Source organism: Bombina bombina, chromosome 3 (assembly GCF_027579735.1).
Source record: "Bombina bombina isolate aBomBom1 chromosome 3, aBomBom1.pri, whole genome shotgun sequence".
In the NCBI taxonomy this organism is placed as follows: Eukaryota; Metazoa; Chordata; class Amphibia; order Anura; family Bombinatoridae; genus Bombina; species Bombina bombina.
The window spans coordinates 96,715,705-96,738,427 of NC_069501.1; the positions used below are offsets into that span (position 1 = coordinate 96,715,705).

General features: G+C 33.9%; 1 protein-coding gene across 3 annotated transcripts in view; it reads left to right on the forward strand.

Annotated features, from left to right (window-relative positions):
• ERG (ETS transcription factor ERG) overlaps window positions 1-22,723 on the forward strand; it is a 498,711-nt gene that overhangs the window by 442,826 nt on the left and 33,162 nt on the right. For all 3 annotated transcript variants that reach the window (XM_053705930.1, XM_053705928.1, XM_053705929.1), the window contains 2 exons: window positions 12,749-12,966; window positions 22,094-22,245. In XM_053705930.1, the coding sequence (XP_053561905.1) occupies window positions 12,749-12,966; window positions 22,094-22,245 (370 nt within the window). The remainder of the gene's footprint in view (window positions 1-12,748; window positions 12,967-22,093; window positions 22,246-22,723) is intronic.

Consider the following 22,723-nt stretch of genomic DNA (forward strand, 5'->3'; position numbering starts at 1 on the left):
AGGCTACTATTCTTGTGCTCCTATTACATAGTTATATCAATAGTGCTTCTATTCTTCTGCTCCTATTACATAGTTATATCAATAGTGCTTCTATTATTCTGCTCCTATTACGTTATATCAATAATGCTTCTATTCTTGTGCGCCTATTACAAGTTATATCAATAGTGCTACTATTCTTGTGCGCCTATTACAAGTTAAATCAATAGTGCTTCTATTCTTCTGCTCCTATTACATAGTTATATCAATAGTGCTTCTATTCTTCTGCTCCTATTACGTTATATCAATAGTGCTTCTATTCTTGTGCTCCTATTACATAGTTATATCAATAGTGCTTCTATTCTTGTGCTCCTATTACATAGTTAAATCAATAGTGCTTCTATTCTTGTGCTCCTATTACAAGTTAAAGCAATAGTGCTTCTATTCTTGTGCGTCTATTACAAGTTATATCAATAGTGCTACTATTCTTGTGCTCCTATTACAAGTTATACAATAGTGCTTCTATTCTTGTGCTCCTATTACAAGTTATATCAATAGTGCTTCTATGCTTGTGCTCCTATTACAAGTTATATCAATAGTGCTTCTATTCTTGTGCTCCTATTACAAGTTAAATCAATAGTGCTTCTATTCTTGTGCTCCTATTACAAGTTATATCAATAGTGCTACTATTCTTGTGCTCCTATTACAAGTTATATCAATAGTGCTTCTATTCTTGTGCGCCTATTACAAGTTATATCAATAGTGCTTCTATTCTTGTGCTCCTATTACAAGTTATATCAATAGTGCTACTATTCTTGTGCTCCTATTACAAGTTAAACCAATAGTGCTTCTATTCTTGTGCTCCTATTACAAGTTATATCAATAGTGCTTCTATTCTTGTGCTCCTATTACAAGTTATATCAATAGTGCTTCTATTCTTGTGCGCCTATTACAAGTTATATCAATAGTGCTTCTATTCTTGTGCTCCTATTACAAGTTATATCAATAGTGCTACTATTCTTGTGCGCCTATTACAAGTTAAATCAATAGTGCTTCTATTCTTCTGCTCCTATTACAAGTTAAATCAATAAGGCTACTATTCTTGTGCTCCTATTACATAGTTATATCAATAGTGCTTCTATTCTTCTGCTCCTGTTAAATAGTTATATCAATAGTGCTTCTATTCTTCTGCTCCTATAACGTTATATCAATAGTGCTTCTATTCTTGTGCGCCTTTTACAAGTTATATCAATAGTGCTACTATTCTTGTGCGCCTATTACAAGTTAAATCAATAGTGCTTCTATTCTTCTGCTCCTATTACATAGTTATATCAATAGTGCTTCTATTCTTCTGCTCCTATTACGTTATATCAATAGTGCTTCTATTCTTGTGCTCCTATTACATAGTTATATCAATAGTGCTTCTATTCTTGTGCTCCTATTACATAGTTAAATCAATAGTGCTTCTATTCTTGTGCTCCTATTACAAGTTATATCAATAGTGCTTCTATTCTTGTGCTCCTATTACATAGTTATATCAATAGTGCTTCTATTATTGTGCTCCTATTACAAGTTATATCAATAGTGCTTCTATTCTTGTGCGCCTATTACAAGTTATATCAATAGTGCAATAGTGCTTCTATTCTTGTGCTCCTTTTACAAGTTATATCAATAGTGCTACTATTCTTGTGCGCCTATTACAAGTTAAATCAATAGTGCTTCTATTCTTCTGCTCCTATTACAAGTTAAATCAATAAGGCTACTATTCTTGTGCTCCTATTACATAGTTATATCAATAGTGCTTCTATTCTTCTGCTCCTATTACATAGTTATATCAATAGTGCTTCTATTATTCTGCTCCTATTACGTTATATCAATAATGCTTCTATTCTTGTGCGCCTATTACAAGTTATATCAATAGTGCTACTATTCTTGTGCGCCTATTACAAGTTAAATCAATAGTGCTTCTATTCTTCTGCTCCTATTACATAGTTATATCAATAGTGCTTCTATTCTTCTGCTCCTATTACGTTATATCAATAGTGCTTCTATTCTTGTGCTCCTATTACATAGTTATATCAATAGTGCTTCTATTCTTGTGCTCCTATTACATAGTTAAATCAATAGTGCTTCTATTCTTGTGCTCCTATTACAAGTTAAAGCAATAGTGCTTCTATTCTTGTGCGTCTATTACAAGTTATATCAATAGTGCTACTATTCTTGTGCTCCTATTACAAGTTATACAATAGTGCTTCTATTCTTGTGCGCCTATTACAAGTTAAACCAATAGTGCTTCTATTCTTGTGCTCCTATTACAAGTTATATCAATAGTGCTTCTATTCTTGTGCGCCTATTACAAGTTAAACCAATAGTGCTTCTATTCTTGTGCTCCTATTACAAGTTATATCAATAGTGCTTCTATTCTTGTGCTCCTATTACAAGTTAAATCAATAGTGCTTCTATGCTTGTGCTCCTATTACAAGTTAAATCAATAGTGCTTCTATTCTTGTGCTCCTATTACAAGTTAAATCAATAGTGCTTCTATTCTTGTGCTCCTATTACAAGTTAAATAAATAGTGCTTCTATTCTTGTGCTCCTATTGCAAGTTATATCAATAGTGGTTCTATTATTGTGCTCCTATTACAAGTTAAACCAATAGTGCTTCTTTTCTTGTGCTCCTATTACATAGTTATATCAATAGTGCTTCTATTCTTGTGCTCCTATTACAAGTTATATCAATAGTGCTTCTATTCTTGTGCTCCTATTACAAGTTAAACCAATAGTGCTTCTTTTCTTGTGCTCCTATTACATAGTTATATCAATAGTGCTTCTATTATTGTGCTCCTATTACAAATTATATCAATAGTGCTTATATTATTGTGCTCCTATTACATAGTTATATCAATAGTGTTTCTATTCTTGTGCTCCTATTACAAGTTATATCAATAGTGCTTCTATTCTTGTGCGCCTATTACAAGTTATATCAATAGTGCTACTATTCTTGTGCTCCTATTACAAGTTAAACCAATAGTGCTTCTATTCTTGTGCTCCTATTACAAGTTATATCAATAGTGCTTCTATTCTTGTGCTCCTATTACATAGTTATATCAATAGTGCTTCTATTATTGTGCTCCTATTACAAGTTATATCAATAGTGCTTCTATTCTTGTGCGCCTATTACAAGTTATATCAATAGTGCAATAGTGCTTCTATTCTTGTGCTCCTTTTACAAGTTATATCAATAGTGCTACTATTCTTGTGCGCCTATTACAAGTTAAATAAATAGTGCTTCTATTCTTCTGCTCCTATTACAAGTTAAATCAATAAGGCTACTATTCTTGTGCTCCTATTACATAGTTATATCAATAGTGCTTCTATTCTTCTGCTCCTATTACATAGTTATATCAATAGTGCTTCTATTATTCTGCTCCTATTACGTTTATCAATAATGCTTCTATTCTTGTGCGCCTATTACAAGTTATATCAATAGTGCTACTATTCTTGTGCGCCTATTACAAGTTAAATCAATAGTGCTTCTATTCTTCTGCTCCTATTACATAGTTATATCAATAGTGCTTCTATTCTTCTGCTCCTATTACGTTATATCAATAGTGCTTCTATTCTTGTGCCCCTATTACATAGTTATATCAATAGTGCTTCTATTCTTGTGCTCCTATTACATAGTTAAATCAATAGTGCTTCTATTCTTGTGCTCCTATTACAAGTTAAAGCAATAGTGCTTCTATTCTTGTGCGTCTATTACAAGTTATATCAATAGTGCTACTATTCTTGTGCTCCTATTACAAGTTATACAATAGTGCTTCTATTCTTGTGCGCCTATTACAAGTTAAACCAATAGTGCTTCTATTCTTGTGCTCCTATTACAAGTTATATCAATAGTGCTTCTATTCTTGTGCTCCTATTACAAGTTAAATCAATAGTGCTTCTATGCTTGTGCTCCTATTACAAGTTAAATCAATAGTGCTTCTATTCTTGTGCTCCTATTACAAGTTAAATCAATAGTGCTTCTATTCTTGTGCTCCTATTACAAGTTATATCAATAGTGCTTCTATTCTTGTGCGCCTATTACAAATTAAACCAATAGTGCTTCTATTCTTGTGCTCCTATTACAAGTTATATCAATAGTGCTTCTATTCTTGTGCTCCTATTACAAGTTAAATCAATAGTGCTTCTATGCTTGTGCTCCTATTACAAGTTAAATCAATAGTGCTTCTATTCTTGTGCTCCTATTACAAGTTAAATCAATAGTGCTTCTATTCTTGTGCTCCTATTACAAGTTATATCAATAGTGCTTCTATTCTTGTGCTCCTATTACAAGTTAAACCAATAGTGCTTCTTTTCTTGTGCTCCTATTACATAGTTATATCAATAGTGCTTCTATTCTTGTGCTCCTATTACAAGTTATATCAATAGTGCTTCTATTCTTGTGCTCCTATTACAAGTTAAACCAATAGTGCTTCTTTTCTTGTGCTCCTATTACAAGTTATATCAATAGTGCTTCTATTCTTGTGCTCCTATTACATAGTTATATCAATAGTGCTTCTATTCTTGTGCTCCTATGACATAGTTATATCAATAGTGCTTCTATTCTTGTGCTCCTATTACAAGTTATATCAATAGTGCTTCTATTCTTGTGCTCCTATTACAAGTTAAACCAATAGTGCTTCTTTTCTTGTGCTCCTATTACAAGTTATACAATAGTGCTTCTATTCTTGTGCGCCTATTACAAGTTAAACCAATAGTGCTTCTATTCTTGTGCTCCTATTACAAGTTATATCAATAGTGCTTCTATTCTTGTGCGCCTATTACAAGTTAAACCAATAGTGCTTCTATTCTTGTGCTCCTATTACAAGTTATATCAATAGTGCTTCTATTCTTGTGCTCCTATTACAAGTTAAATCAATAGTGCTTCTATGCTTGTGCTCCTATTACAAGTTAAATCAATAGTGCTTCTATTCTTGTGCTCCTATTACAAGTTAAATCAATAGTGCTTCTATTCTTGTGCTCCTATTACAAGTTAAATAAATGGTGCTTCTATTCTTGTGCTCCTATTACAAGTTATATCAATAGTGGTTCTATTATTGTGCTCCTATTACAAGTTAAACCAATAGTGCTTCTTTTCTTGTGCTCCTATTACATAGTTATATCAATAGTGCTTCTATTCTTGTGCTCCTATTACAAGTTATATCAATAGTGCTTCTATTCTTGTGCTCCTATTACAAGTTAAACCAATAGTGCTTCTTTTCTTGTGCTCCTATTACATAGTTATATCAATAGTGCTTCTATTATTGTGCTCCTATTACAAATTATATCAATAGTGCTTATATTATTGTGCTCCTATTACATAGTTATATCAATAGTGTTTCTATTCTTGTGCTCCTATTACAAGTTATATCAATAGTGCTTCTATTCTTGTGCGCCTATTACAAGTTATATCAATAGTGCTACTATTCTTGTGTTCCTATTACAAGTTAAACCAATAATGCTTCTATTCTTGTGCTCCTATTACAAGTTATATCAATAGTGCTTCTATTCTTGTGCTCCTATTACATAGTTATATCAATAGTGCTTCTATTATTGTGCTCCTATTACAAGTTATATCAATAGTGCTTCTATTCTTGTGCGCCTATTACAAGTTATATCAATAGTGCAATAGTGCTTCTATTCTTGTGCTCCTTTAACAAGTTATATCAATAGTGCTACTATTCTTGTGCGCCTATTACAAGTTAAATCAATAGTGCTTCTATTCTTCTGCTCCTATTACAAGTTAAATCAATAAGGCTACTATTCTTGTGCTCCTATTACATAGTTATATCAATAGTGCTTCTATTCTTCTGCTCCTATTACATAGTTATATCAATAGTGCTTCTATTATTCTGCTCCTATTACGTTTATCAATAATGCTTCTATTCTTGTGCGCCTATTACAAGTTATATCAATAGTGCTACTATTCTTGTGCGCCTATTACAAGTTAAATCAATAGTGCTTCTATTCTTCTGCTCCTATTACATAGTTATATCAATAGTGCTTCTATTCTTCTGCTCCTATTACGTTATATCAATAGTGCTTCTATTCTTGTGCTCCTATTACATAGTTATATCAATAGTGCTTCTATTCTTGTGCTCCTATTACATAGTTAAATCAATAGTGCTTCTATTCTTGTGCTCCTATTACAAGTTAAAGCAATAGTGCTTCTATTCTTGTGCGTCTATTACAAGTTATATCAATAGTGCTACTATTCTTGTGCTCCTATTACAAGTTATACAATAGTGCTTCTATTCTTGTGCGCCTATTACAAGTTAAACCAATAGTGCTTCTATTCTTGTGCTCCTATTACAAGTTATATCAATAGTGCTTCTATTCTTGTGCTCCTATTACAAGTTAAATCAATAGTGCTTCTATGCTTGTGCTCCTATTACAAGTTAAATCAATAGTTCTTCTATTCTTGTGCTCCTATTACAAGTTAAATCAATAGTGCTTCTATTCTTGTGCTCCTATTACAAGTTATATCAATAGTGCTTCTATTCTTGTGCGCCTATTACAAGTTAAACCAATAGTGCTTCTATTCTTGTGCTCCTATTACAAGTTATATCAATAGTGCTTCTATTCTTGTGCTCCTATTACAAGTTAAATCAATAGTGCTTCTATGCTTGTGCTCCTATTACAAGTTAAATCAATAGTGCTTCTATTCTTGTGCTCCTATTACAAGTTAAATCAATAGTGCTTCTATTCTTGTGCTCCTATTACAAGTTATATCAATAGTGCTTCTATTCTTGTGCTCCTATTACAAGTTAAACCAATAGTGCTTCTTTTCATGTGCTCCTATTACATAGTTATATCAATAGTGCTTCTATTCTTGTGCTCCTATTACAAGTTATATCAATAGTGCTTCTATTCTTGTGCTCCTATTACAAGTTAAACCAATAGTGCTTCTTTTCTTGTGCTCCTATTACAAGTTATATCAATAGTGCTTCTATTCTTGTGCTCCTATTACATAGTTATATCAATAGTGCTTCTATTCTTGTGCTCCTATTACATAGTTATATCAATAGTGCTTCTATTCTTGTGCTCCTATTACAAGTTATATCAATAGTGCTTCTATTAATTAGGTAGCTTGTAGGGTTAATTTTAGCTTTAGTGTAGAAATCAGCCTCCTTCCTGACACATCCCACCCCTTGACTCCTCCCTGACCCCCCTCAAACAGTTCTCTTCCCTCCCCCATCTCACAATTATCACTGCAATCTTAAGTACTGGCAGAAAGTCTGCCAGTACTAAAATAAAAGGCATTTTTTTTATAGTTATTCTGCAGTGTTGGATCCCCCCTTAGCCCCCAACCTCCCTGATCTTCCACAAACAGCTCTCTAACCCTCCCCCTCTACCTAGTTGCTGCCATCTTGGGTACTGGCAGCTGTTTGCCGGTACCCAATTTGTTAAAAAAATATGCCTTTTTTTAAAATAAATAAATAAAACTCCAATTTACCCTCCCCCTCCCCCTACCAGATCCCTTGCCAAACATTGATTCCCCCACTCCCTCCTTCTCATACAATTGAATACAATTGAATGTAAATGTGGCGCTCACACACACAGCCCCACATACTCCCGCCCCCATGCGGTCCCGTGCGCGCTCTGAACAAACAGGATATGGAACTGAACCACCGATAAGCCGCCCACCCGCCTTCCTGCTATGGCTCCCACCCACCAACGATCGGCACCAACGATGGCTGATGCAGAGAGAGCCACAGAGTAGGTGTCTCTGCATCGGTGGGTAAAAAAGATATTTTGTACTGTAAATATTTCACATTTAAAGGAACATAATACTCTTATGCTATATCACTTGAAACTGATGCAGTATAACTGTAAAACACTGACAGGAAAATATCACCTGAGCATCTCTATGTAAAAAAGAAGATATTTTACCTCACAATCTTCTCAGCTCAGCAGAGTAAGTCCTGTGTAAAAAAGTTATACTGTCCAGCTGCAGGTAAAAAAAAAATAAAAAAATAAGAAATGAACAACAACCAAATAGCATCAACAGTGCTGAGGTCATGAACTCTTTTACTGTGATCTCATGAGATTTCACTTAACTCTCATGAGATTTCATAATAAACTTCCTTAAAATGAATAGGGAAATAATATGAGTGTGCACAAAGCTCACTCTCTTGCCTGTCCCGGGACAGACATACTGATTTGCTGCTTAAAGTCCTGCAATGGGGTTTAAATACATAGGACATTTTGAGGTAAAATATCTTTCTTTTTTTACATAAAGATGTTCAGGTGATATTTTCTAGTCAGCTTTTTATAGCTATGCAGCACCAATTTCAAGTTTTTCAACATTTGGGTATTATGGCCCTTTAAGTATTGTTAAATAGATATTCCTATATATATCTGTATATATGTTTACCTATATATAATCATATACATATATATATATATATATATATATATACTGTGTATATATATATATATATATATATATATATATATATATTTGTTCAAAACTTCACCAGATATATATTTAAATATCTATTTAAGATTAAAGGGACATAAAACAGGTTGAGATCTGTGCATATCCTAAAACTGCTAATTAATTCAAAATAGTTTGCATAAAAAAATTGTTTAAAAATTGCTGCCAAGTATTTTAAAATAATTTTCAAAAATAAGCAAAATTAATTAAATATCTAAGCTGTCTGGAGTAGCCAACTCCACCCCCCTTATCAGTGTTTAGACACAGGCATTCTATTTCAACTGAGTTCACCGTTTCTAGGCATACCCCAGCCCCCAGCAGAATATCCCTATGCATTTTTGCATTCTACCAAAACAACACTACATACAGCCATAGAAGGAAATGTGTGGGGGAGTTAGAGCTGTACAATTTAGAAACTAAAAAGAAAGGGTTAATGGCTAGGCACTGCAGTATAAATTTGCAGGTAACGTAATTAAAGTACATATCATTATATTTTGTCTCTATCCCAACTTGTTGTATGTCCCTTTAAATATAACATATTCTGCTATGTGCAGAAAACTTGATTATGAAATATGCAATTTTCGGTTCCATTGAAGCCCATGGGGAAATGTGATTTTGCGCTCACAACTTCTCAAAGTCTATTTGTTGCTGCAACTTTGCGAACTGGGGAGAGCAAACGTTTTACTTTCAACTTGTAATATAAGCGCAAAAAATATATAATTCTAGCGGTTTTAACACTTGAAAGCAAGTGCAAACTACTGCTCTACTCGTAATCTCGCCCTAAATAGATTTTGTAAATATAGTATTAAGGCTATTTCTTGCCTCCCTCTAGTCATGAGTGCCACCATGTTGAAATCTAGCTTACACTGCATTCTAGTGCTGACGTGTTTGCACATGTGCAGTAACCTGCAGTAAAACCTAGATTCCACAACGGCGGCACCCATAATTTTATGGAAATGTATTACATATGTTTACTGTTTAAGCTGCACAGTATAAAATGTAATACAACTATAATTAACATGCAAAAATGTGGTAATTGGAAATTCATATTTATAAAAGTATTGTATTTTTGGAAAATAACTTTCCCGGCCTCTACTAGTGGGCTGAACCATGGGTGTAGCTAAAATTTATCCGCCAAGTCTTGCATATTCTGTGAACATTTTCCCCCTTTAGTTCTCGCTGTTTTTTCTCGCAAGCTAAAAGGTGGCAAGATTGTGGGAAAAAATGCAAAACCCTTATTACCCTAATAGGAAATCACCTGCACACAAAAATAGAGGGGATTTTAATATACAATATGCTGCAAGCGGAGTAATCTGGTTCCTATTAGCTGTAGAATTTAAAGGACCTCTAAATACATTAGAATTGCATAATTAAAGGGTGCATAATAAAAAGACAATGCAATAACACATAGGGGTAGATTTATCATAGTGCAAGCGGACATGATACGATGTAGCGTATCATGTCCGCCGCACATCGATAAATGCAGACAGCATACGCTGTCTGCATTTATCATTGCACCAGCAGTTCTTGTGAACTGCTGGTGCAATGTCGCCCCCTGCAGATTTGCGTCCAATCGGCTGCTAGCAGGGGGTGTCAATCAACACGATCATATAGGTTCAGGTTGATTTCTGTCCGCTGCCTCAGAGCAGGCGGATAAGTTATGGAGAAGCGTTCTTTAGACCGCTGCTTCATAACTTCTGTTTCCGGTGAGCCTGAAGGCTCGCGCAGAAACAGGGGCCTCATGCTCCATACAGAGCTTGATAAATCGGTCCCTTAGTCTGAATTTCAAATAAGCAGACGATTTTTTTCTGACAAATGTATTAATTTTCCCTGTTTCATGTGACAGCCATCAGCCAACCACAGACAAGTATATGTATACCCTGTGAACTTGTGCACATGCTCAGTAGAAACTGGTGCCTCAGAAAGTGTGAATATAAAAAGACTGTGCAGAATTTAATAATGGAATCAAATTTAAAAATGTATTAAAAGTGCATGATCTTTCCAAATCATTAAAGTTTATTATGACTTTATAATTACCCTTCAACTTTTAAAGTACAATGCCTGCTCCCTGCTAACTTTACTCTGCCCAGTAAACTCTCAAATAAGTTCTCAAATAAGCTCCATTACTTTCTATGGGAAACATTTCACCACTTGCATGTACAGCAGTTTTTTTATAGAATTCCCTGACGGCAATTCCTACAAGTGTTGGTGTGTTTTTATATGTCTGACCCAGCAACATTTTAGAATCAGGCCCTTAGAGAGAGAGAACAATGAAAACATATTTGTATCTCTGCCCCCCCCCAACTGGAAGCATACTGTATTCTATATCTTCTTGTTACATTGCTTTTCTATAACCAGTACTTAAAGGGCCATAATAACCAATGTTTAAACACTTGAAAGTGATGCAGCATAGCTGTAAAAAGCTGACTAGAAAATATCACCTGAACATCTCTATGTAAAAAAGAAAGATATTTTACCTCAAAAATTCCTCAGTAGCCACATCCCATTGTAAAGGACTTCTAAGCAGCAAATCAGTGTGTCTGTCCCGGGACAGCAGAAGGAGCGAGCTTTCATGCACTCTCATCTTATTTCCCTATTAAGTTTAAGGTAGTTTACTATGAAATCTCATGAGAGTTAAGTGAAATCTCATGAGATCACAGCAAAAGAGTTCATGACCTCAGCACTGCTGATTGGCTGCTGTTCATTTCTTCATTTCTTTATTTTTTTACCTGCAGCTGGGCTGCAGCTGAGTATAACTTTTTACACAGAACTTACTCTGCTGAGCTGAGGAGATTGTGAGGTAAAATATCTTCCTTTTTTACATAGAGATGCTCAGGTGATATTTTCCTGTCAGCTTTTTACAGTTATACTGCATCAGTTTCAAGAGATTTAGCATATGAGTATTATGTCCCTTTAAGTACTGAAATGTTCAGTATAGGTGGGGCAACAAAACAAAAAGCAGCTATTTCATTTGACAAAATAAAGGTAAAGGGGCTATTGGTAAACTTTTTTAAACACTTCAACAGGTAAAATGGTTCATTGCAAATATACTATTGGGTGGGGTTGCCATATTGCCACTTCAAGGGGGGGAGGGCACATATGAAAAATACATATGTAAGGCAGGGTTCTTATAATAGAACACTATTCAATCATTTCTTTAAACAGCCCCTAGTGAAAGCGATATTTTGTGCTCCACTTATACGTTTGTTGCACTTTTTTTATGCTGAATGATTTCCAATAAACAAGAAAACAGCAACTGTTGTGCAAGATGTTGTGTAAGGAAGTTACTACAGCAGCAGTTACCTTGCAGTGTGGTCATGTGAAATAGGGTAATATTTTTATGTAATACCATTTAAAAGGACATAAAATCAGTTTAGAAATAAAACGCATATGCTTGTTAAATGTAAATATATTTCTCTTTTTGAGATCGTCTCAATGTTATAGATGAATTTAGCTCCAAAAGAGTGATGCGCTACTGGGAGCTAGCTGAACACTGCGTGTGCCAAGGTCAAAAAGTATATTTGTGTAGCCCCAGTTATGCATTGCTGCTCCTGAGCCTACCTAGGTATGCCTTTCAACAAAGGAGATCAATAGAACAAAGTCAATTTGATAACAGGAGTAAATTGAAAACTCTTTTAAAACTGCATGCTATATATCAATAATGAAAGTTTAATTTTGATATTTATTTCCCTTTAATTATTTCTGTGAAGGCTTCTGATTGGCTGCAGGCACATAATGAGTTTAGCCTTAAAAACAATGCATTTACACTTGCATACCAACCTTTATGTCTCTTTAAATACTCTTAAAGGGACAAAAAAAAAAAATCTTTCTTTCATGATTTAGGTAGAACAAACAATTTTAAACAATTTTCCAGTTTACTTCTATTATTAAATTTGCATTATTCTCTTGGTATCATTTGTTGAAGGAGCTGCAATGCACTACTGGTTTCTAACTGAACACATGGATGAGCCAATGACAATCGATATATATATGCAGCCACCAATCAGCAGCTAGAACCTAGGTTACCTAGATAAACCTTTCAGCAACAGATAACAAGAGAAGAAAGCAAATTAAATAATTTAAGTAAATTGAAAGTTGTTTAAAGATATTTGCTCTGTCTAAATCCTAAATGTTTAATTCTGACGTTACTGTCCCTTTAAATCATATGTGTAATCTTGTAGTTGTGATCATTTGTGTAAAACATTTCATTTCCTGTAGTCTGATAAGAAAATACAAACTTATTTTTCCCCATAGATGATTTATGTTCACTGTGTTATTTGTCTGTAGGAAGCATTGTCAGTGGTCAGTGAAGATCAATCCTTGTTTGAGTGCGCTTACGGAACACCACACCTTGCGAAGACGGAGATGACTGCATCTTCCTCCAGTGAATATGGGCAAACTTCGAAAATGAGTCCGCGTGTACCCCAGCAAGACTGGTTATCGCAGCCTCCCTCCCGAGTTACCATCAAGATGGAATGTAACCCAAATCAAGTGAACGGATCCAGGTAAATGCGCAGACAAACCCTAATGCTCTAATATGCTACAGCATTTTATTATTGCATTGTTGGCTGTATATTACTATGTGCTTATCCACTGCAAAGGTGTTAAACGCATAGGTAATGACAGCACCAGAGCAGCAATGCACTATTGGGAGCTAGCTAAACGCATTTAGTGGCAAGAGGCATATGTGTGTAGGCACCAATCACTGGCTAGCTCGCAGCAGTGCATTCCTCGTCCTGTGTCCTGTCCCTACCTAGGTATGTTTTTTAATGTGATAGTTTTATGTTGTTAAACACCACACAAAGATTGTGCTGTACAGTTCTCTGCCTATGAAATAAAGTTAGAAATTTGCCATTTAAATTAATCTGAAAAATTATGCTCTTGATCAATATAACTACATTTTTGCATATAAGCGGGACCAAACTTTATATCATCTATCTATCTATCTATCTATCTATCTATCTATCTATCTATCATCTATCTATCTATTATCTGTCTATCTAATATATATCTATCTATCATCTGTCTATCTAATATCTATCTATCTATCTATCTATCTTTTATTCGTCTATCTATTCTATCTATCTATCTATCTATCTACCTATCTATTATCTAGCTATCTAATATCTATCTATGTATCTATCTTTCTATCATCTATCTATATATCTAGCTATCAATCATCTATCTACCTTTCTATATATCTATTTTTCTATCTATCTATTTATTTATCGATCTATTATCTATCGATCTGTTTATTTATCTATCCATTATCAATCTATCGATTTATCTATCTATCTACACACATATACATAATTAAAAATAAAAATAACATTTTCTTCTAAGTGAAGAACAAAGGTATTTAAAGTATTTCTATTAAAAAAGCCCATTAAATTAGTTTAAAATGGATAATTTATACGTATATATAAATTATTTCTGAAAAATGACACATAGAGAACATTAATTAACCCCTTGCATCCAGTAAGAAACAACAACGCATTACCCATCCTACTTGATAGTAACAGAGTGCAGTGACATAAAAATAACCTTGTGATTACAAGACTTTTATTACACACCAGCAGTTTTTGAACATTTGTAGAACAAATTAACACCTTGTTTTTGCATCTGATTTTCAAATTTCACTCACCACTTGCTTTATTTAGAGGAGCTAATCCAGAATTTCTACTGCAGTAGGCAAGGTCTGCCACTATCATTTTGTTAGCAAAAGATGTATTGTTTTGCATTTCCTTCTCAAATACTTTCTTCTGAAGCCTATTAGAAGCGGATATGTAGCAGGGCTAGACTTCAGAAGTCTGCAAGGGGCAAAATCAACAATCATATTACAAAATTACCGTTTAATTAAAAATGTTGTATAACAATCTAAAGAAGTTTTATGTCCCTTTAACTCCTTCTTCTGGCAGCAACACACAAAACACAGCTATTAAAGGGATAGGAAACCCAAATGTTTTCTTTAATGATTCAGATAGAGCAGCAATTTTAATCAACTTTCTTATTTACTCCTATTATCACATTTTCTTCATTCTCTTGGTATCTTTGTTTAAAAAAGCAAATTAGGAGCTGGCCCATTTTTGGTTCATCACCTGGGTAACGCTTGCTGATTGGTGGCTAAATGTAGCTACCAATCAGCAAGCATTACACAGGCACTGAACCAAAAATGGGCTGGCTCCTAAGTTTACATTCCTGCTTTTTCAAACAAAGATACCAAGATGTGTTGGTCTATAGACCATGTGTTTTCTTCTAAATGTGATGTCAACTTCAAAAAGCTTACTGTTTAAATAACTGATTTTCAGTCACTCTTAAAGGGACATGAAACAAATAAATTATTATATGATTCAGATAGAGAATGCAATTTAAAAAAAGTTTCCAATTTACTTCTATTATCAAATTTGCTTCATTCTCTTGTTATTCTTTGTTGAAGAGATATCTAGATAGGCAGTGTGCACATTTCTGGAGCAGTAAATGGCAGGAAATAGTGCTGCCATCTAGTGCTCTTGCTAATGTATAGAGGCTACCGACATGTGCACACTCCTCAATGTACCTTCCTGCTTTTCAACAAAGGATAACAAGAAAACAAAGAAAATATGATAATAAACATAAATTGGAAATTTGTTTAAAATTGTATTCAGTTTTATTTCTCTTTAAAGGGACTTTATACACAACTTGCCTTTAACTGCATGTATCAGACACTACTATAAAGAATAATATGCACAGGTACTGATCTAAAAATCCAGTATAAAAACGTTTAAAAACTTACTTAGAAGATTCCAGTTTAGCACTGTTAAAAAGGTTGGCTGGAACACCCACTGAAAGTGGCTCTATAGCAAAAATAGCAGATAGTCACCCCCCCCCCTTACTCTGCATATGAAAAGACTCTTTACACAAACAGAAGCAACCTGGAGTAGGTATACATCAGTATTCTCCTAAAACTTTGGGGCTTGGTTAGGAGTCTAAAAATCAGCACAATGTTATTTAAAAATAAGCAAAACTATACTTTTTTTTTACAAAATAAAAACCTGTATGGGCTATATAAATGGATCATCTACAAAACATTTATGCAAAGAAAAATCTAGTGTATAATGTCCCTTTAAGTTAAGAAACTTATGCATTTCTAATGATGAAAAAAAATATATATTCTTACTGTTTTATGCTTTAATAGTACACCCTGTCCTTAAGTAGACATGGTAAATTACACCAGCAAAAATATTTGTGTTAGAAAAAAAAGAATCAGTCTGACTCCACTAGTATGTTACTTGATACAGAGAGGAGTAAAAGCATTAAAGTTATACATGCAGAGTTCCTTGTACAAATAAGTTTGTCTTGACGCGCGTCCAGTTTACATATATTTAAACTCACTTTAAATTTTGCTTAAAGGGACAGAAAACCTCGAAATATTCTTTCATGATTTGTATAGAACATACAATTTAAAACAACGCCCCAATTTTTTTCTATTATCAAATTTGGTTAATTATCTTTTTATCCTTTGCTGAAGGAGCAGTGATGCACTACTGGCAGCTAGCTGAACACGTCTAGTTAGCCAATCACAAGAGACAAATGTGTGCAGGCACCAATCAGCAGCTAGCTCCCACTAGTGTAGGATATGTCCGTACTCTTTTTCAACAAGGGATACTAAAAGAACAAAGTACATTTGAATATAGAAGTGAATTTTATAGTGTTTTAAAATCGTATGCTCAATCTGAATCATGCAAGTTTAATTTTGATTTTCCTATCCCTTTAAGATTTTCACACAAGTACCTGGTATGTCTAGCAACAAAATGTGTTTACAAACAGGGCATCAAGGAGACACAATGTTCTGCTCACATAGGCAGCGTTATCATATTTACATACAAATATGTGCAAAATAAAAACAAGAAATAACCCAATGAGAGCTAGAACACAACATTTATAGCTAAGAAACACACACATAATATTGGGCTAGATTACCAGTGGAGCGCTAATTTATCATGCGCCCGTAAACGGCAAATTCTCCCATTTATGAGCGTGCGATAAATAACCAGCCATAAGTTGTTAGTTATTGCTACAGGGAGCTGGCGGTAGCAATTAGTACTCAATTTTTTTTTTAAATGTCCTCCAGTTGCCCCCCAAAATAATATATGAGGTCCCTTTTAAAAAAAAAAAAAAATGTAACATTCAAATTTAAAAAAAAAAAAAAATTTAGCATTTAAAAAAACAAAACAAAAAAAAACTGTACTTAGCAGTTTTTATGGGTTAGCGTTGGCGAGTGTGCCTTTACATTGCGATCTCTATGGGGACTGTTTTATCCCTGTATATATATATATATATATATATATATATATATATATATATATATATATATTTATATATATATGTATATGCTTATATATATACATATATATGTATGTGCTAATAAATATGTATATACACATATTAACACACACATATATATATATATATGTATAAATTTATATACATATTTATTTAAATTTGCTACCAATCGCTACACGACCCTCTTCGCTGCGCTAGGTTCTCATGCCGTTTCTGACATTATGAGAACGAGGCTCCCGTTGGAGCCTATGGAAACACGCTCTCGTGAGCGTAATGCTTCTGTGCAATGCAAAGTGAGGTTGTATTTGCATTGCATCTAACTTGTTATACTAGCGCACATTTGCGTGCACTGGTATTAAAAAGTGGAACGCAAATATCACTTTCGCAAAAGTGATATTTTGCGCTCCACATTTAATTAGGGATGGGCGAATGTGTAAATTTCCAAATTCGAATATTATATCGAATGTTATTACCGAAATTCGAATTATAAATCCGAATGTTGATAAGAACGAATATTCTTAAACATTCTATAATCGAATGCTATTTACAGTTTTCGAATGTCACTTTCGAATTCGAATGTTTATAATTATATTGAATGTCCACATTCGAAATTTCGAATTTAACATTCTATTTAACAAATACTATTCAGAAGTTCAATAGTTCATGTGTTAGGGAGGGAATCTAGTAAATTGATACGTAATAGATACAAATATATAATTTATAATGTTTCTTTCTATATAGAATATTGCATAATTTGAATATTACATTTAAAGAAAGCATTAGAAATACTATTACAAATATAAATTAGAATTTTTCTAAACAAATATTTTCAAATGTAATCGTAAAATTTGAAACTGAACATTAGAAAATCGAATGTTAGAATGTTATGTAAACATTCGAAATTTGATTCGAACGAACGAATGTGTTAAAATTCGTTTCATTTTTCGAATGTTACGAAACATTCGCCCATCCCTACTTTTAATCCAGCCCATTATATTTCCGCAAAATGTACAGTAGCACAGGGCCAAATTTAGGTAAGTTTGCAGGATATTTGGCTGTTTTCCCCTCCAGCGAACTTTGTTAAGGTTACCAAACCATCTGAAGGGCCTAAAACACCATTTTTAGTTCCAAATTTTGCTGGAGTCACAAAAACTATGGCACAAATTCTTAGTTCTTAGTTCGTCTTTTTCGAAATACTAGTGCATGTGGCTCACAGGATTTAAAGCTGGCTATCCCTTTTTGTATGATCAGATCGATTATATACAGTTTTCTTAGCACATCGTTTTAAGAAACTTACAATTAATTTTTTTTTAAAATGTTCAAAAAAAGTGTCAAAAAGATAGCTTGGAAAAACTCAGTAGTTTACATACCTCCATTCAGGCAGGAGTGTGTGTGTAATATCCACTTGGATACCAGGCCTGGAAGTGAGTGTATGTCCTCTGGCCCATCCGAAAAGGACTCATGGACTTCCGAATCAGAGACTCATTAACCTAACCATCATGACTTGGTATCTAAAATAAAAAATAAATAGACTAGCTAGAACTTTCCCGTGATAGAACCAGATGCCTTATATTCATAATTTGAAGGTAAAATGTTATATTTGTTAAAAACATTGTTAGAAAGAATTGACAAACTCTGTACCCACTAACACAGTTGCTGACATATTTAATATCTTTAAAATATTTTATACTTTATCAAAAACTTAAAGTTTCAATAAATAGAATTTCAAAGTATTAGCACATCTTCCTTACAAATGTGAGGGACCGGGTTCAAATGCTAAACTGCGCTTGGGATATTATTTACTTTATTATGTGATATCCTTAGCCAGGACTCGACAAACCCAGGAGCCAGGGAGCCACTGGCTCCTAGAATTCCCCCCTGGCTCCTAGAATTCCCCCCTGGCTCCTAACTTCTAGGGTTATTCTCCATATATCAATATACAACACTGTATGGCTCCTAAATATTTTTACTGACTACGGAATTTTGAACAGATCTGTCAACCCTATGGTTGTTAGATTAATGATCCCCTTTTTGGAATCTAAGACTGGCACCTTTAGAGAAATTGGAACTGCTGATTGGTGCACACTCATTGGGCATGTACTGATAAAAACATAAAATGTATCAGACTCATTTTAAAGCTAATAAAAGTGTTCTATCACCATTGATAATTTTAGTTAATTTTCACTATTACAGTATTTTCCCTGTCAGAACTGTGCCAACTATAGCATAATATAAGTTGTTATTTTTTGACATGGTGTTTCTAAAAACCCTGGGTGCATGAAACACATTAGCTGGCACTCACTCAATGGCAAAAGACAGCAAATTCAAACATGAAATATATCATTTGATTACAGCTTTTGGAAAAGAAATGATAAGCTCACATGTCCTAAGCAGACTCATGCAGAATTTGGCCTCAAACCATAGCTATTTATGTTGGCTTCTAAATCTAGCTGGTTCGGGGAGCTGGTTCGAGCATGTATCCTGCCAGTCATCAGGCATAGTGTTAAATATGGGTGCACTGGGCATTCACAGAATATGTTTTTTACATATGCCTCTAAAACAGTAATAACTTTTACAAGATATCATTTTGTTTATACAGGTATATTGAGAAAGTGTGTCTAATAAAAATGGAAATATAAGCATGCATATTTCACTTTTGAGTATTACATTATAGTTAATTTTGCATCTATTAATAGCAAATATTAGCAATTAAGCACTGAACTGCAAAATATCTGTATACAAACAGTTTAAATAATTTAATAGATAGATAGATAGATGATAGATAGATGATAGATAGATGATAGATAGATGATAGATAAAAAATGTTTTCTATTGCTCTTTATGATGTTTGTAAGTTCAATGTAGACATTTTTAAAAACAATCAACTGCATTGTTTTGTAGCTTTTTGTTTAACTGTGTTGCTTTCTCAACCAATGAATTTGCCGCTGTTTAAACAGACAATTCCATGTGTCATTAAACAGACGAATCCATGTGTCATTAAACAGACAATTCCATGTGTCATTAAACAGAAATGTTAAATCTAAGAGAATATCAGTTTGAAATAAAGAGGAAACCAAAATAAAGATTATGTATAGCTATTAATTGTCGGCTAGATTACGAGTTTTGTGTTATGAGTGAAAAAGCAGCATTATGGGTTATAACGCTGCTTTTTCACTACTGCTGCTATTACGAGTCTTGTCAAAAAAGCTGTACCGCACACTTTTTTGGCCGTAACGCAATTTGCGTAAATTCTTTTTGCAATGGGACTTCCATAGCGCCGATATTACAAGCTTTTTCTGGGAGGCCAAAAAGTGAGAGGTGCAGCCTATACCGCAAGATTCGTAACGCAATCTAAAGTCAGTAGTTATGAGTTTTACGCTACAAAGCTGTAGCATAAAACTCATAACTAAAGTGCTAAAAAGTACACTAAGACCCATACACTACCTATTAACCCCTAAACCGAGGCCCTCCCACATCGCAAACACTAAAATAAAATTATTAACCCCTAATCTGCCACTCCCGACATCGCTGCCACTATAATAAACATATAAACCCCTAAACCGCCGCACTCCCGCATCGCAAACACTAGTTAAATATGATTAACCCCTAATCTGCCGCCCCTAACATCGCTGGCACCTACCTACATTTATTAACCCCTAATCTGCCGCTCCGGACATCGCCGCCACTATAATAAACATATTAACCCCTAAACCTAACCCTAAATCTAACCCTAACACCCGCTAACTTTAATATAATTAACATAAATCTAAATAAAACCTACTATTAATAACTAAATAGTTCCTATTTGAAACTAAATACTTACATATAAAATAAACATTACATTGTAGCTAGCTTAGGTTTTATTTTTATTTCACAGGCAAGTTTGTATTTATTTTAACTAGGTAGAATAGTTAGTAAATAGTTATTAACTATTTAATAACTACCTAGCTAAAATAAATACAAATTTACCTGTAAAATAAAACCTAACCTGAGTTACACTAACATCTAACCTTACACTACAATTAAATAAATTACATTTATTAAATACAATTACCTAAATTACAAAAAACAAACACTAAATTACACAAAATAAAAAAAGAAATTACTTATAGGGGCTTTGTATTTTTTTTTACAGGTAAAAGAGCTGATTTCTTTGGGGCAATGCCCAGCAAAAGGCCCTTTTAAGGGCTATTGGTAGTTTAGTTTAGTTTAGGCTAGGGTTTTTTTTTTTTGGGGGGGGGGGGCGCTTTTTTTATTTTGATAGGGCTATTAGATTAGGTGTAATTAGTTTAAATTTCTGATCATTTCTTTTTTTATTTTGTGTAATTTAGTAGTTTTTTTTTGTAATTTAGGTAATTGTATTTAATAAATGTAATAATAATGTAATTTATTTAATTGTAGTGTAAGGTTAGATGTTAGTGTAACTCAGGTTAGGTTTCATTTTACAGGTACATTTGTATTTATTTTAGCTAGTTAGTTAGTAAATAGTTAATAACTATTTAGTAACTATTCTACCTAGTTAAAATAAATACAAACTTGCCTGTAAAATAAAAATAAACCCTAAGCTAGCTGCAATGTAACTATTAGTTATATTGTAGCTATCTTAGGGTTTATATTACAGGTATTTAAATAGGAATTATTTAGGTAATGATAGTAGGTTTTATTTAGATTTATTTTAATTATATTTAAGTTAGGGGGTTTAGGGTTAGACTTAGGTTTAGGGGTTAATAAATTTAGTATAGTGGCGGCGACGTTGGGGACGGCAGATTAGGGGTTAATAAATGTAGGTAGGTGGTGGCGATTTCCGGAGCGGCAGATTAGGGGTTAATAAGTATAATGTAGGTGTCGGCGATGTCGGGGGCGGCAGATTAGAGGTTAATAATTAAAAGATTAGGGGTGTTTAGACTCAGAGTTTATGTTAGGGTGTTAAGTGTAAACATAAATTTTGTTTCCCCATAGGAATCAATGGGGCTGCGTTACGGAGCTTTACGCTGCTTTTTTGCAGGTGTTAGACTTTTTCTCAGCCAGCTCTCCCCATTGATGTCTATGGGGAAATTGTGCACGAGCACGTAAAACCAGCTCACCGCGGCTTTCAGCAGAGCTGGTATTGGAGTGCGGTATGGAGCTCAATTTTGCTCTACGCTCACTTCTTGCCTGATAACGCTGGGTTTTTATAAACCTGTAATACCAGCGCTGTAGGGAAGTGAGCGGTGACAATAACATGCAAGTTAGCACCGCACCCCTCATAACGCAAAACACGAGTGTTTGTTATATTATAATATATTAACTATGTCTATTTCTTTCTTCCAGGAGTTCTCCGGATGACTGTAGCCTAGCAAAAGCAGGGAAGATGGGTGGTGTGTCAGATAATGTTGGAATGAATTATGGCAGCTATATAGAAGAGAAGCATATCCCCCCACCTAATATGACGACCAATGAACGAAGAGTAATAGTCCCTGCTGGTAAGATTTTTTGACTCACAAGCCATATCAAATAAAGTAAATTATTCTTGTCCACTCATCGTGGTTGAAGTAACTTAACAAAGCGCATAAGCACATTTTCTTGTAATAATGCACCTGCATTTAAAAAAAGATGTTCCCACCAATTTATGGATTATTTTTGGCCATGAAAGTTATAGGTTGAAATCCATCCTACATTTCTTGAACAATTATCAAACATTTGTTGGCATTGAGAGACATCAAGAACAATCGTTTAGCATTATATTTTAATTTAGTTGTCTCTCCACATTCAGAACCTTTTATAACAAGATAAACAGCTCTCAAGCTAACATTTCCCCTTGAAAAATTATTTAAAGGACCTTTACAGTACAATCTTAAAAGATTGGGACCCTGATGTCTACCTATGGGGTTTTTCTAGCAACATCTCCTATATATAAATGTTTATCATATAAATATTAGAAATAAATATGTTAGCTATTAA